The sequence below is a fragment of the Cetorhinus maximus genome, chromosome 12 (assembly GCF_964194155.1).
Source record: "Cetorhinus maximus chromosome 12, sCetMax3.hap1.1, whole genome shotgun sequence".
NCBI lineage: Eukaryota > Metazoa > Chordata > Chondrichthyes > Lamniformes > Cetorhinidae > Cetorhinus > Cetorhinus maximus.
In genome coordinates this window covers 105,067,019-105,081,463 of record NC_135890.1, presented here as the reverse complement: position 1 = coordinate 105,081,463, position 14,445 = coordinate 105,067,019, and the positions used below count along the sequence as shown (strand labels likewise).

Below are 14,445 nucleotides of genomic sequence, written 5' to 3'. Positions count from 1 at the left end.
GCAGCAGGGCCAGCATGAGTCCTGAAAGTTTTCTGAAGAGGAAAAGGAGAGCCAAACTATATAATCATGGACACCTTGCTACTCCACATGGACACATGCTGGTCCCTACTTCAGAGTAGGTTGTTGAATATTTGATTAGTTTGAGGTGGATCAGTGATGTAAACAAAACCATGTCGGTTCTCCTTGCCTGTTGGACACCCAAGTGAGATTTCTAAGTGGGAGAAATCCTGGAGTAGTTCCCTTCATTGCAGTATATTTTCTTGATCAGTGTGTTTCCAATGAAAGAAGACGTTGCTGGATCTAGCTCTGGGGATTGAGGTGGATCAGGAGTCAGTTGGGGAATTTTAAGGGAACAGTGATCGTCGTATCATAATGTTTAGGACATGGAAAAGGACAAGGGGCAATCTAAAGTAAAAATACTAATTTGGGGGAGAGCTGATTTCAGTTGCTTGAGAACAGATCTGTTCCAATAAATTTTTGAATCAAAGATTAGCAGGCAAAACTGTAATGGAACAATGGGCTGCCTTTAAAGAGGAGATGCATTCCCATGGTGGGGAAGGTAGGGTTATAAAGCCAAAGCTCCTTGGATGACAAGGAAGATTGAAATAAGATGAAGCAGAAAAAGAGGGCATAAGACAGATGTCAGGTTGATAATACAGTTGAGATCCAGGTTGAATCAAGGAAGTTCGGAGGAGAAGTGAAATAGGAAACCAGAGAGGAATAAATAAAGTATGAGAAAAGATTGGCAGCTAATATAAAATGGAATCCAAAAAGTCTTCTACAGGTATAGGTGACTCAAAACTGGCAACCTTGGGACCGAGGCCATGCCAGATTTTTGGTTCGGTGGTTTGGGCCCAGCTGGGTTGGGTGAGGTCAAGGGTTGCTTGGAGCGTGGGAATAGACTGGCGCGCAAGCAGCGAAGCGGACAACTAATCCAGCACCACACCGTGCCAATGCAGTACCTAGCCAAATTGTCCAGGTAAGTTTTTAAAAATTTTATTCAATTAAAATTGCTTGCTGCATTTTTAAAATGCCACGTCTTTGGACAGCCGGCTTTGAGACACTGTACCTGTACAAGCATTTAAATAATAAAAAGGTAGTATGAGGAGAGCTGGGACCAATTAATGACCAAAATGGGGATCTACGAATGGAGGCAGGGAGCCTGGCTAAAGTATTAAATGAGTACTTTGATGCTGCCAAAGTCAACGTCCAATCAGCCATGATCATAATGAATGGCAGAGCAGGCTCGAAGGGTTGAATGGCCTACTCCTGCTCCTATTTTTTTATTTCTATGTTTCTATAAGGAAAGAGGAGGTAGTTGAGATACTGGGTGAGCTAAAAATGGACAAATGGGAGATATTAGAAAGACTAGATGTATTTAAAGTTGATAAGTCACCAGGACCGGATGGAATGTATGTGAGGATGCTGAGAGAAGTAAGGATGAAAGTTGAGGTACTGTCCATAATCTTCCAATCCTCCTTAGGAATGTGTTTCTACCCTTGTTCAAAAATGGGTGAAAGGATAACCCCAACAACTACAGGCCCAGTCAGTTTAACCTTGGTGGTGGGAAAGCTTTTAGAGATGATAACCCAGGGCAAAATTAACATCATATGGACAAGTGAAAATTACTTAGGGAAAGCCAGCTTGGATTTGTTAAAGGAAAATCGTGTTTGACTAACTTGTTTGAGTTTTTTGGTGAGCTAACGTTTACCAGAAACTGGACTAGCCGTATAAATACTGTGGCTACAGGAGCAGGTCAGAGGTTGCAATTCTGCAGTGAGTAACTTGCCTCCAAATCCTGTCACCATCTACAAGGCACAAGTCAAGAATGTGGTGGAATACTCTCCAATTGTCTGGATGAGTATAGATCCGACAGCACTCAAGAAGCTCAAGACCATTCTGGTCAAAGCAGCCGGCTTGATTGGCACACCATTCACCACCTTAAAGATTCACTCCTTCCAGCACCAACTCTCAGTGGCAGCAGTGTGTACCATCTACAAGATGCACTGCAGCAATTCACCAAGGCTCCTTTGACAGCAACGTCCAAACCCATGACCTCTCCCACTGAAAAGGACAAGGGCAGCATTTGCATGGGAACACCACCACCTGGAAGTTCCCTTCCAAATCACTCACCATCCTGACTTGGAAATATACCGCCGTTCCTTCACTGTCGCTGGGTCAAAATCTTGGAACTACCTTCCTAACAGCACTGTGGGTTTACCTATACCACATGATTCAAGGCTTGACACCACCTTCTCAAGGGCGAAAAAAGATAGGCAAAAAAATGCTGGCTTAGCCAGTGACACCCACACCCTGTGAAAGAAAAAAAGAGAGAGTTGACTAAGGTAATGCTGTTGATGTTGCAAATGGACTTCCAAAAGACATTTGATAAAATGCTACATAATAGATTTGTTAGCAAATCTCCCCTCTCACTGTTAACTGATGTTTGTTCGATTGGTGTGTTCCAGTGATGGGGTTGATCAGGCGGTGGAGCGGTTTGGTCTGCAGAAGGTGTCCCTGCTGCGTGAATTCTGTATAAAGGCTGGAATTCAGGTACTGCCAATCTTCCTGCTGTAACTATGCAGCAGACACGTGACCTGTCATTCTGTGTGTCTCCTCCATTTACATGAAACTCTCACAGCTGTGCCATCGCTTTGCTTGAGTAGGTTCATCACACAGGTATTCCAGTTAATTGCAGCGAAGCTAATTTGTTTACAAATTCAATTTGCTGAGCAAAACATGACAAGAGATAGAAGATTGATTAATACTTCAAGTACTCAATTTTGCATGACTTAATTACACCATTCCATTACGAGATTGAGCCATGAAAAATCAGAGAAGTCCCAGGTTTGGTTCCTGGTTTGTGTTGTATTCGCTGAAAAAAGAAAGACTTGCATTTATATAGCACCTATCACTACCTCAGGAAATCCCAAATCATTTTACAGCCAATGAGGTTTTTGGAAATATAGTCACTGTTGTAATGTAGGATTTGTGGCAGCCAATTTAAACACAGCAAGGCTCCACAAACAGCAACATGATAATATATTTTAGTGATGTTGATTTGAGGGATAAATATTGGCTATATGGCTGGCAATAACTCCCCTGATCTTCTTCAAAATAGTGTTTTGGAATCTTTTACTCCTACCCAAGAAGATAGATAGGTCCTTGATTTAACATCTCATTTAAAAATAAATAAATAAATGGCACCTCCAACAGTGCAGCAATCCCTCAGTACTGCACTGGAGTGCCAGCCTATATTTTTATATCCAATGTACAACCTTCTGACTCAGACGCGAGAGTGCTTCCAACTGAGCCATGGCTGACACTATCAATTGATCCCATCTGCAGGGTAAGTGGAGAGAATAGAGAAAATTAACCTGTTCCCACTTTTGTTCAGTGACCATGGCCTGTATGCGTGTCCCTGTGCACAAATGCTGATTGAGGACAGGATCAGGCTCAGCTGTCATTTCCTTCCCACTCAGCTGTCTGGGCTCACACATCGAGAATTCGCCTTTGAGTGTGTATGGCTGCTGCTGTTGCTGCTTGTGAAATTTGGGAGGAGAGATTTCCTTTGTGCACTAGTTATTGCAAAATTTTAAATCTCCTCTTCCGCTGCACATAGCACATAGAGTAAGCCTCCTTGCACTTAATGAATACAAATCACACTCTTAATAGGAGAAGTAAAGGGAGAACAATAGGAGAAAAAAAGTGCCCTCACATGGAGATATTTGGTTAGCTAGATACCAGCTTACTGATGTACAAGTAATGCCTGCTTACATAATTTTAAATTACTTAGTAACAGCTAGAAATACTTTGGGAATCTCAACATTTTTCCCAATGGCTGGATCTGATTCGAAGTCAATGGTATGCAAGAGTCCCAGTTTTATTTCAACAACAACTTACATTTACATAGCACCTTTTAACATACTAAAATATACCAAGGTACTTCACAGGAGTATCATCAAAAATTTCAGTGACTGCAATTACACATGTCTGTGCTTCACCTAGTGGAATAGAAATCCACTCCAGCACTGATTCAGCCAGTGATTAAGTTCTGTTTACAGCTAACTGTTTTTTGCCCTGTGAGATATTATCCATAGAATTTTACAAAACAGATTCTGAACAAGTGTTTTTTTTTTTTGCTGTCTCTGAAATCAGCTACTTAGCACCAAATGATGTCAGGAGGCCATCTGCTGTTCAAGGGGAGATTGGGAAGATCCCAATCTCTGAATGTAATGTTAATTATTTTAAAAAGTTAGCAAATGTCAATCAGGGCAGAGGTGGGTGAGACAATTGGCCTCAGTGCTCCTGGGCTTGGGAACAGGTGGTGGGGGGGGGAAACCTAAATTGCTGCTTCTGATCTCGACCCACTTGATTAAAAATACACTGTGTGGATATTGGTAGAAGCAAATGTTCACCGGCTGTGATGTTTCTTCAGCTTGAATAGTCTGCTGACATTTATGTTTCAGCTTGAAGGTGAAGACTACTTATTTTGGCAGTAGGGAGCCGTTGGCTCCTGTGAAATAGTGTCAACGGGGCAGAAAGTAGGCATCATTACACCGGCTTTCCAGATGCAAAATGAAGCATTTTGCTGGTGTTGCAGCCTGTGCTGTAAGGATTGAAATGACATTCAGGCAAACAGGCAGTAGGCACCTTGCATATACTAATGAGCAGTTTAATGCCTGCTTTAAAAACAGTCAGGGCAACTGTACTTATCAATACCTGCTCCATTCAGGTTTTTTCCGGACTTAACTGTAGCCTAGCAAGCAGGTGCCACTGAAAAGATGGGTCTCCATTCTTTTTAAATTATGGGAGTTTGAGGGAAAAACAAATTCCTGTACCTCCATCAGTCTTCTGAGATGGATACTACAGGTGACCTCTTCGGAACCTCCGCTGCAGTTGCAATGTTTGGCTTTTCTGCCAGGTTTCTTTCATTGAAGACACTAGTTCCTAATGGCATTCCATGTCACATTGCCAGTCACTTTCCGACACCTCACCCAATTGTCTATTCTTAGTGTGCATCTTGACGGTGGGGATGAGCAAGCTATTCTAATGTGGCTTTGATGGGACAGGGCTAATTCTGATCCTGTCCTCCCCTGAAGTTCACAAACTGTGCTTTCCAGCAAGGATAGTGATTAGGAGCAGGAGCAATATTTGCTTTCTTCCCACTCCATTGGGAAGCGTTTAAGTCAACTCCCTTTGCTGAAATCAGTTACCTGGCAAAAATGATAGATCAAACTTGGGATTGTTGTGTGTGTTGGAGGCAGAAAACACATGGTGAGCCACCCGAGGAGCCTGCAATAACCCTTTTTTGAATTGTTGCTGCTTGTTTATTATATTCTTGAATATTTTCTCTCAGATTCTGCTGCGAGAATATAACTTTGACAGTCGTCACAAGCCCACCTTCACCGAGGATGATATTCTTAACTCCTTCCCTGTGTTCAAGCACCTCATTGTGAAGGCAACAGATGCTGATCAGGTTTATAAGAATGCACAAACTACTATTCTGAAAGGTATGTTATGCCAAGGGGACAGTGTTGGTGTTTGGGTAGAACATTGATAAAAATGAAATAAAAACAGAAAACGCTGGAAAAACTCAGCAGGTCTGGCAGCATCTGTGGAGAGAAATGGAGTTAACATTTCACCTCAAATATGATTCTCCTTCAGAGCTGAGTTTCTCTCTCCACAGATACTGTTAGACCTGCTGAGTTTTCCCAGCATTTCCTGTTTTTGTTGTGACTTGGTGGTGGCGAGGACACTGCTCAATAGGGAATATGGGTAGATGGGATTCATCCCTGCAAAAGGGACTGGTTTAAAGTGACTAATAGCTTTCTCCTGCTCAAAATTCTTGTCCACTAAGAAGGGGTCAAGCTATGTGTTTTGTGTTTTCCTTTGCTATCAGCTTTGAATTTTGCAACACTTCCCCCTCCTCCTGACCAGACGATCAAGAAAAATCAGAAGCCTCCCTGGGGGGGTGTTTATGGGCATAAACTCACATCTGAGCATTGTATGACACAATATATATGCCTGGGGTTGTACAACATGATATGACTTGTCCACCAGTATTCATATTACTTTTTTCTAAAGACACTAATTTTTGGTGAACTTTAGGTCCTGGGCACCCGACGAAGAGTCTCCTAAGTAACCATATTGATAGTGATTGGGACAAGAAATCATAGTTGATTTTTTCTGCTTTCACTTGTTCCCTCACTTGTAGCTCTGACTTGTACTAATGCTTTTATATTTCTAGGAAACATTAAGGAAGGTTTTGAGTTGCTCAATGAATCTTTAAACCTGTTCAACAATGCATATGGAGCCTTGCACCCGGACACCTGTGGTTGTATGAGCCTTCTGGCACGGGTCAATTACATCATGGATAATATCCCTGAGGTGAGCAATAATTCCAGTTTCAGAGAGCTGGGTAAATGTGTGTGTGAACTCTGTGCTAGAAGACACCATTCCACACCATTTAGGATATGGTTGTTTTCCTATTCCCTACATTGTCAGATCCTAACCTTACTAGGTCCATGGTGGAAGGTGTCAAGCGGAGCTTTTAACAGGAGCAGAATCTGAACATGAAATTATCCCTCATAGTATTATGTCTGTGAGTCGGCTGCATCAAGTGATGATCTCGATCTACTGCCTCATTCTGCAAGTCATGCGCAGTATGCAACACTACACATTTCCACAATATACAGGTGTCTGTGGCCACCTGAACTGTAACCTAAGTGTCTAGGCACTCCACATGTCACTGGCGATTTACGAGGGAATTAACAGATTGGTAATGTGGAGTCCCTATAGTTTTGCATTATTAGTTTTGTCATTGTTATATTTTCTGCTAGCCTCTCATCATTAGTATTCGTAGGGAGAAGAAAAGTTTTTATTAGATTAAGCTCTAATATTGGGAGACAATGGCCCAGATCTTCTGGTCTCTGGATGGTCGGAGATCGGATACACTACAAGACTCCTTGGAAGTCCCAACGCAAGGATTCCGCAGGAATTGCCTGGGAAGTTTCAACAGCCGATGGACAATTCCCCTTCTTCCCCGGACCCTCAGAGAAAGATTCCAAATCTGAGTTAGAGTCGGAGACTTCAGAGGATTCCTGGATAGTTACCCAGGAAATGCCAGAGGGTTGGATTGAGGGGAATCGGAGGGTCGGAGTGGGGTTTGGAGGGTGGAGGAGGTTGGAGATTCAGGGGGAGTTGGAGGGGCAGGAGTCAGAGGGTTGGGGGCGGTAGGTCAAAGGGTTGGGGGAATCAGTTGTATAGTTACCCAGGAGCTAGACTTGGTTTTTTTCAGTTTAATAGTTGCTGGGTATTGATCCAGGTAACTGAACCCTCCAAACTCTTTCACTTAAACTTAGAGACTTTTTCGGAAGATCTTGGGGAGCTGGAGAATTGCCCGTCGAAAGTGGAAACTCTCCGGGCAAATCCCGCAGAATCCTTGCATTGGGAATTCTGAGGGGTCCCGAAGCGCATCCTCTTGGGTATGTCCAGTCTCTGACTATCCAAAGTCCAGAAGATCTGGGCCATTGTATTCAATACAAATCTGATCCTGTAACTTGTAGTGTCTGTCCAGATCCAGCTGCCTCTGCTCAGTCAGTTTTCAGGGTGACAAGTTAGTGTCAGTGAGCCAATACATTTTGAAGACTCTTTGAGATGGAGTGATTTTCCCTAAATGCTGCTGCCTCTTTCAATTATGATGCACGCTGATGTTTTTCCTGTTTTTACACAGGCTATAAGCAACCAGCAAAAAGCCGTAATAATCAGTGAGCGGATCCTTGGCTTTGACCATCCCAACACCATCCATGAATATGTGAGTAACTTTTTTGTTTTGTTCACTTGAAGCCACCAAATTGTGCTGGAGAATGCTTACACATTCAAGTGTCCATGGCTTACTGCCATTCTTTGTGTCAACTCAGTCAGCGTTGGCAAGCTATTTCACCATGATATGATCACAGCTGAGCTCAGTCCTGGTAATGTTTACACACACATGCACAATTTTACTAGCTAATGATCAGGAATGGGAACTACAGGCAGTTTTCCCCCACTAACCCGGGGAAGCTGAAGCCAATTGTAACACCCCTGCTTACTACTCTGGTGAACTGAGCCAATTCGACAGAGAATGGGAGTTAGAACCTGGAACCATTCTAGTCCATACAACAGTGTTGCTGGTGAAGTTACAAAAGACATCTGAATGTGATTGGCTTAGTGATTATCTATAATTCTCTTTTTCTGGCGAAATGGCAGGCAATAGGGTGCACTGTGTTTCCATTATCTACAGCAAAGACAGATTTATGTAATATTAGTCCAGTGACAATACCACTATGCTACCGCAATTAGGGATGGGCAATAAATGCTGGCCTAGCCGGTGACGCCCACATCCCATGAATGAATAAAGAAAAACCCTATGATCTAAAGATGGATCTGGACAGTTATTGTCAGTGGAATTCTCAGAGATGAATTCAGGTGATGATGCCAGTGAAACCCCCAAGAAACCTGCAGATAAGTTATTCGTTCAGACACTGACATCCTATTGCCAGTATCAGTATCTTGCTACTGACGATGTCAACTTAATTCAGCCTCTGCAGGAACACTGACTTGGAGGCAAGAGGCTTCTATAGGTGATAAAACAATTACAAAGTAAATAACTGGAAAATGGAGGAATTAATATCTTTCACACCAGTAATTCCATTGTTCTGCATGTTGTAGCCAAACCTCATCATTATACACTCCATCATTCAACCCTGTGGAATATCTCCCCCAAAAAATGCAATGCATTGCTGCATCTCCAGTTCACTTCATTATGTTGTTTATTACTTTGGATTTGAAATAAGGAACCAATTTTCTGCTTAGGTGTAGATTAAGGTGAAACGTTATGCTCATCACTGCCTTCCATTATTTTTCATTCATAGGCCAGGCTTGGCCTGTACTGCTTTGCCAACAACCAAGTGTCAATAGCGCTGAGGCTGCTGTATCGCGCTCTCTACCTGATGCTCACTGTCAGTGGAGAAGACCATCCAGAAATAGCTGTTCTTGATGTAAGTGTGTAAATGTCAGCTTTCCTTGTGGTGGATTGAGTTTAAGTGCAGTCCTACCTGATGTGTTTTCTTCTTGGGTGGAGGCTGGGGTGGGATGGGGGAGGGGATGCAGGCTAAAATTCATCAAAGATGGTAGTCATCTGAATTGGTCACCCAGGCATTTTATCAACTGCATGATTGGAGATCAGTGTGACTTGCATTTAAATATCATATTTACTGTGGGGGGGGGGAAAAAAATTCCAAGGCATTTCAGAGAATACAATCACCATTATCATGCTGTAGCAGGATGGGGGTGGGGGGTGGGGGCTGTGCAGTGGTGGGGCAGGGGTTCAGGGATTAGTGCGGCACAGTCTGTCAATTTAGAAGCTTCACTCTCTTAAAGGGAGTTTCTGGCAGACAGGATTTGGAGTTGCTCAGTGTGAAATTAACTTTATTTCTGTCCCCCCACCACAGAGTAACATCGGCCTAATGCTCCAAGCGGCACTGGATTGTGACCTCGCTATTCGATTTCTGCAGAAAGCTGTGGAATTAAACCTCAAGTATTATGGGACCCAGGCTTTAGAGACTGCACTGAGGTACAGCACAGGACTCCTGTATCTGATAAACTTGACTCAGAATTGCTTTAGAATTAACATGATACAAATTGCCCCGTAATCTTGCAGATACCCATGCCAGCTGTGAACATGTTTTTGTTTTTTCTGAAGGAATTTGCAAGTGTTCCCATTTCAAAGCTGCTACAAGTTTCTATTAGAAACTAAATGCTTCACATACAAACCTTTTTATCTCTGGGACCCAAGTTCAAATTCAGCCCAGATTAATGGGAATGAAAGTTTCTTGTCTACCAGCTGCAAGGATTCTGCATAAAATTAGTCAAGTCTAGTTGGCATGGGCCTACAAAACAAGGCTTCCCCTAACTGATAGTCTCTATCAAAGAGGCTACAGGTAGCTATAAAAATGTCACATTGATACATTGGTATACCATTCGAAGGTTGGGATTGATGTTGAATACAGTAAGCTTTCCAAGAAAGGGCTTGCATTTATATAGTGCCTTTCACAACCCCAAGCCGCTGCAAAAGCTCTACAGCCAATGAGGTATTGTTAGAACTGTTGCCATTGTTTTAATGTAGGGAAATATGGCAGACAATTTGTGCAGTGGGATAATGACCAGATTATCTGTCTTTTGGTGATGTTGGTTGAGGGATTAATGTTAACCAGGACATGACTAGTGCCATGGAGGGGTGAGCAGGAATCAAAAGCCTGCATCTAAAATTTACCTGACCTGGGAATGCTTGACACCCTTAAAGAGCAATGTTTATATCGTTGTGGGCCACTTGGTGAATAACATGGCGCTCACAGGTTATAAATAAAGCTGAAATTCCAATGACTTTACAAATATCACAAGCTGCTGACCCAAAAGGATATAGTTTTAGGATTTACCCATCAAAGGGGAAACAGGACATGGTAAGGACAAACCTTTACATACCTCCAGGCTCAAGGAATTCTAACAAGGCAAACTAGAATGACAGAATTGTTACAGTACAGAAGGAGGCCATTCAGCCCATCATGTCTGCACCGGCTCTCTAAATGAGCATTATTACTTAGTGCCATTCTCCTGCCTTTTCCCTGTACCCTTGCGCATTGTTTCTATTCAAATAATCAAAAATTATTTGTGCCTCCACCACACTTCCAGGCAGTCCACTCCACACTTGAACCACTTGCTGTGTGAAGAAGTTCGTTCTTACACCATATTTGCCTCTTTTGCAAATCACTTTAAGTCTGTGCCCTCTTGTTCTTAATACTTTTGCGAGCATAAGATTTGATTACCAAGGCATGTGGGCTGGCTCACAATTGCCCTAATAAGTGTTCTACTAACATCGCTCTGCTTGAAAAGTACATAACTCTTAAACCATGTTTAAAGATATAAATGAATACTGCACTGTTTTTGCTCTGCTAGTACACAGTGGTCCAATTGCTGATATATCTTTGAATCTAACATAGCACTGATGAGCCTTAGCCATGATAGCCAACAATTGGGTGTTAGGCTCTTAAGGGTTCATTGTGATGTTTTTGGCTGTTTCCCTCTCATTTGAAGTTTGTTCACTTAGTTGTCACTTATTGTAATTACTCATGGAAACCATGCACTTCCTTTGCTTAGCAGTATTTGTGATCATGTTTGAAAACTCAATAATATGAAATATATGATTTTTGATTTGAAATTTAAAAGGTTCATCACAATATGTGGCTTATTCATGAACAGATCACAACTAACCCCTCCAACCCCACCTGGGATCTTGTCTACAGGAGCCACTAAAAAGTATGTTACAGGGAAGTCCCACATTGCAGAGTCCGCCAATGTCCCATAATGGACCTAAATTTAAGGACCCACATCTAGGTTAGTCATCATGAATTGAACTGTGCTTCTGTCTAATTAGTTTTTTGTTTGAACTGTACAGCTATCATCTCATGGCCCAAGTCTATGCTAGCAAAGCAGAGTTCCGAACCGCTGTGCAGCATGAGAAGGAAGCCTACACCATCTACAGGGCTCAGGTCAGTTATTCCAAAGCTGCTTTCTCTCAGTGTTGTAGAGTTTAGGTTCACAAGTCAACCTTTATTGAATCTTTTGAGAGCTACCTTACTGTTCCACACTCAGTTAAATGCAAGGCAACTGTGTACTGTGCTGAGTAAATGGCAAGTCTATGTAGCTGAACAGGAAATAATGTTGACCTTGTTAAATAAAGATCTCTACTGATTTAAGCAGTGAGAAACCCTTATTTTTTAAAAAAGAAGTCAGTCAGTCCATCCAACTGCTCTCATTTCTTTGATCCATTTACAAGACTACATAAATATTTTTCCACTTCCTCAACTCCACCCTTTGGCAGAGGAAGGGACTCTCTGTACAAATACTTCAATTGTTCTATATTACAGTCTGCACTGCAATCAGTAAAAGGTTATGCACTGCAGGAGGATGGTTAATTCTCTTGGTCCACATCACCCATTGCTCTCACAACCGATTCCAGTGTTAGGCATGTGTCATGATGAGGTTCACATGGCATTTTGTATCTCCCACCAGATGGCACACTACAGAAGGGTGTACTGATAGGGTTAGATGCAGAAGAATAGAAGGAGGTTTGTGTAAAGCATAAATATTGGCATGGACCGGTCGGGCTGATTGGCCTGTCCCTGCACTGTAGAGTAAACATAAGATTTTGGTGTAGGGTAAGTGGAATGAAGCCTTCGCCTTCCAGTGCGTTGACTAAATGGGAATCCTATGTTATGGTTGCAGTGGATACATCTCTAAGATAGAGGCAGTGGTACCATGTGCTGACAGTGTTGTTGGCCTGTTGATTCTAATGCTGGGAACAAAGGGCTTTTATGCAATGTAAGAAAGCATGTAATGTGAAAAGACCATTTGGCCCATTAAGCATTCTCCTTCCACAGTACACAAGCGTTCCCCTCCACCATTTACTCTCCCAAGAGAAGAACCTAAATAAATATTGCTGGTTTGAGCAAAACCCCAGAATATTAACTGCTTAGAATAGTAACTGTATGGAAATGTATCCATATTTTTCTTGCACTTTTATTTCTAACTCAGCTTGGGGAGACTCACCAAAAGACAAATGCGAGCTCCGAGTTCCTGAAGCATGTCACTCAGCAGGCTGTGAACCTACAGAGGACTATGAATGAGATTTATAAGAATGGATCAAATGCCAATCTTCCTCCAGTACAGGTCAGTACCCCTTACTTAGTTACAAGGTGATAAGTACCTCTTTCCTCCCATTTCTTTTAGGCGGGTGAAGAATCCCTTCCTTGGGAGGGGTGTCTTGGTAAAGACCAAGAAGCTGGTTGATCTTTGTCAGCAGATGTAATACATGCCACTATTCTGAAAGCTGAAATCCAATGAATGGGAGGTTGATGCTAACTAGTTGGTTATGTAGGATTTGCCAGTTTTACAACAACTTTATATATTGCCTTTAACGTAATAAGATGTCCCAAGGCACTTCAAAAGGGTTTTCAGCAGCAAATGAACTGAAGCAAGTGCAGAGTCAGGCAATGCTATGGAAGTGGAAATACGCATTCTTGTTGATAGTTTAGAGATGGTGCCAGCGGTTGAGATGGTGGTGAAGTTGAGCTGGGTGTTGTCAGCGTACAAGTGGAAACTGATGCTGTGTTCTCAGATGATGACACCGAAGGGCAGCATGTGGATGTGAAATAGCGGGGAGCCTAGGATAGATTCTTCAGGGACACCAGAGGTGACAGTGGAAAGAGAAGCCATTGCAGGTGATTCTCTGGCTACGATTGGATACATAGGAATAGAACCATTTCAATTAATATCCCTTAGCAGACGTGAAAATACTTAACAGCTCACCCACTTGTTTTTTCAGACCACACCACTGAGTAATAAGATGATACTGCAACAGCTCAACATGGTCAATGGGATTGTCCTTATTGATAACAGGTAACATTGTTCTTCCTGTTTCTGTGAATTACTGCCATATTTTCCCCAAGAGATTGCTCCATTTTGAATTAATGCCATTTGGCAACTGGGAACTACTTCAGTGGTAGAATATTCAAACATCAATCTGTAAATACTGGCAGAGAGATTGATATGGACAATTACAGTAAAGATTGGAAACACTTAACCTTCCAATGAAAATTAAACTTATGTCTCAGCTGTGAGTGGCATTACCGTTTGAAAGCAGTTTATATTGCTCCCCGATGGCTCATTTCGTGCTTGCTGGCCAGGCTGCTGTTGAAACTTATAAACTAAAAGATCAAAAGCCACTGATCTCAGTGTGGGCAACAGTTAGACAGTGCTACAACTGACCTTTGCAGTGGTGGGGATGCTTTTGTTGGCCTTGGCATCCCTAGGTAAACATGCCTTTCTTTTGCACACAATCATTATCCTGGGACTCTTGATGGAAGTCTACAAATGTTGTTGAAGTTGAAAGTGATCTCGGCTGTGGTGTTTTCACTGTGAAGTGGCCTATAAACGCTCTCGCATTCTAGGGTGACACATGAAGAAGTCATTTGGGCCAGATACTAGAGGGGCAGCCAGTGATTGTTGAACTAAACTTGACCAAGAATCGGTTTCTATAGCAGAGGAGAAAAGCTAGAAAATGCATGAGAACTGTATATTTCTCATGAAATCCATACCTTGTAATATTGTTCTTTCTCTTGATGGTTGGAAATTGATGTGTGCAAACTGAATGCCAAGTTTGCCTAAACAACAATGAAACTGCAATTCAAAAATAATTCACTGGCTGTGAATCTTTGGGAAAACTTGAGGATGTGAAAGGTCCAATTTAAGTGCAAGCCTGTCTTCTATCAATTGTGAGGGAGAATGTGTGAGAGATTGATAACTAAAAGATACGATTCTGTGGCATTAATTACATGCTAATATCTC

General features: G+C 42.2%; 1 protein-coding gene across 3 annotated transcripts in view; it reads left to right on the top strand.

Annotated features, from left to right (window-relative positions):
• The window catches only part of LOC144687782 (clustered mitochondria protein homolog), a 97,760-nt gene that overhangs the window by 81,327 nt on the left and 1,988 nt on the right, over nt 1-14,445 (top strand). For all 3 annotated transcript variants that reach the window (XM_078554283.1, XM_078554284.1, XM_078554285.1), the window contains exons 17-25: nt 2,469-2,553; nt 5,360-5,513; nt 6,251-6,390; nt 7,736-7,816; nt 8,916-9,041; nt 9,495-9,616; nt 11,495-11,588; nt 12,634-12,768; nt 13,424-13,497. In XM_078554283.1, coding sequence (XP_078410409.1) covers nt 2,469-2,553; nt 5,360-5,513; nt 6,251-6,390; nt 7,736-7,816; nt 8,916-9,041; nt 9,495-9,616; nt 11,495-11,588; nt 12,634-12,768; nt 13,424-13,497 — 1,011 coding nt within the window. The remainder of the gene's footprint in view (nt 1-2,468; nt 2,554-5,359; nt 5,514-6,250; nt 6,391-7,735; nt 7,817-8,915; nt 9,042-9,494; nt 9,617-11,494; nt 11,589-12,633; nt 12,769-13,423; nt 13,498-14,445) is intronic.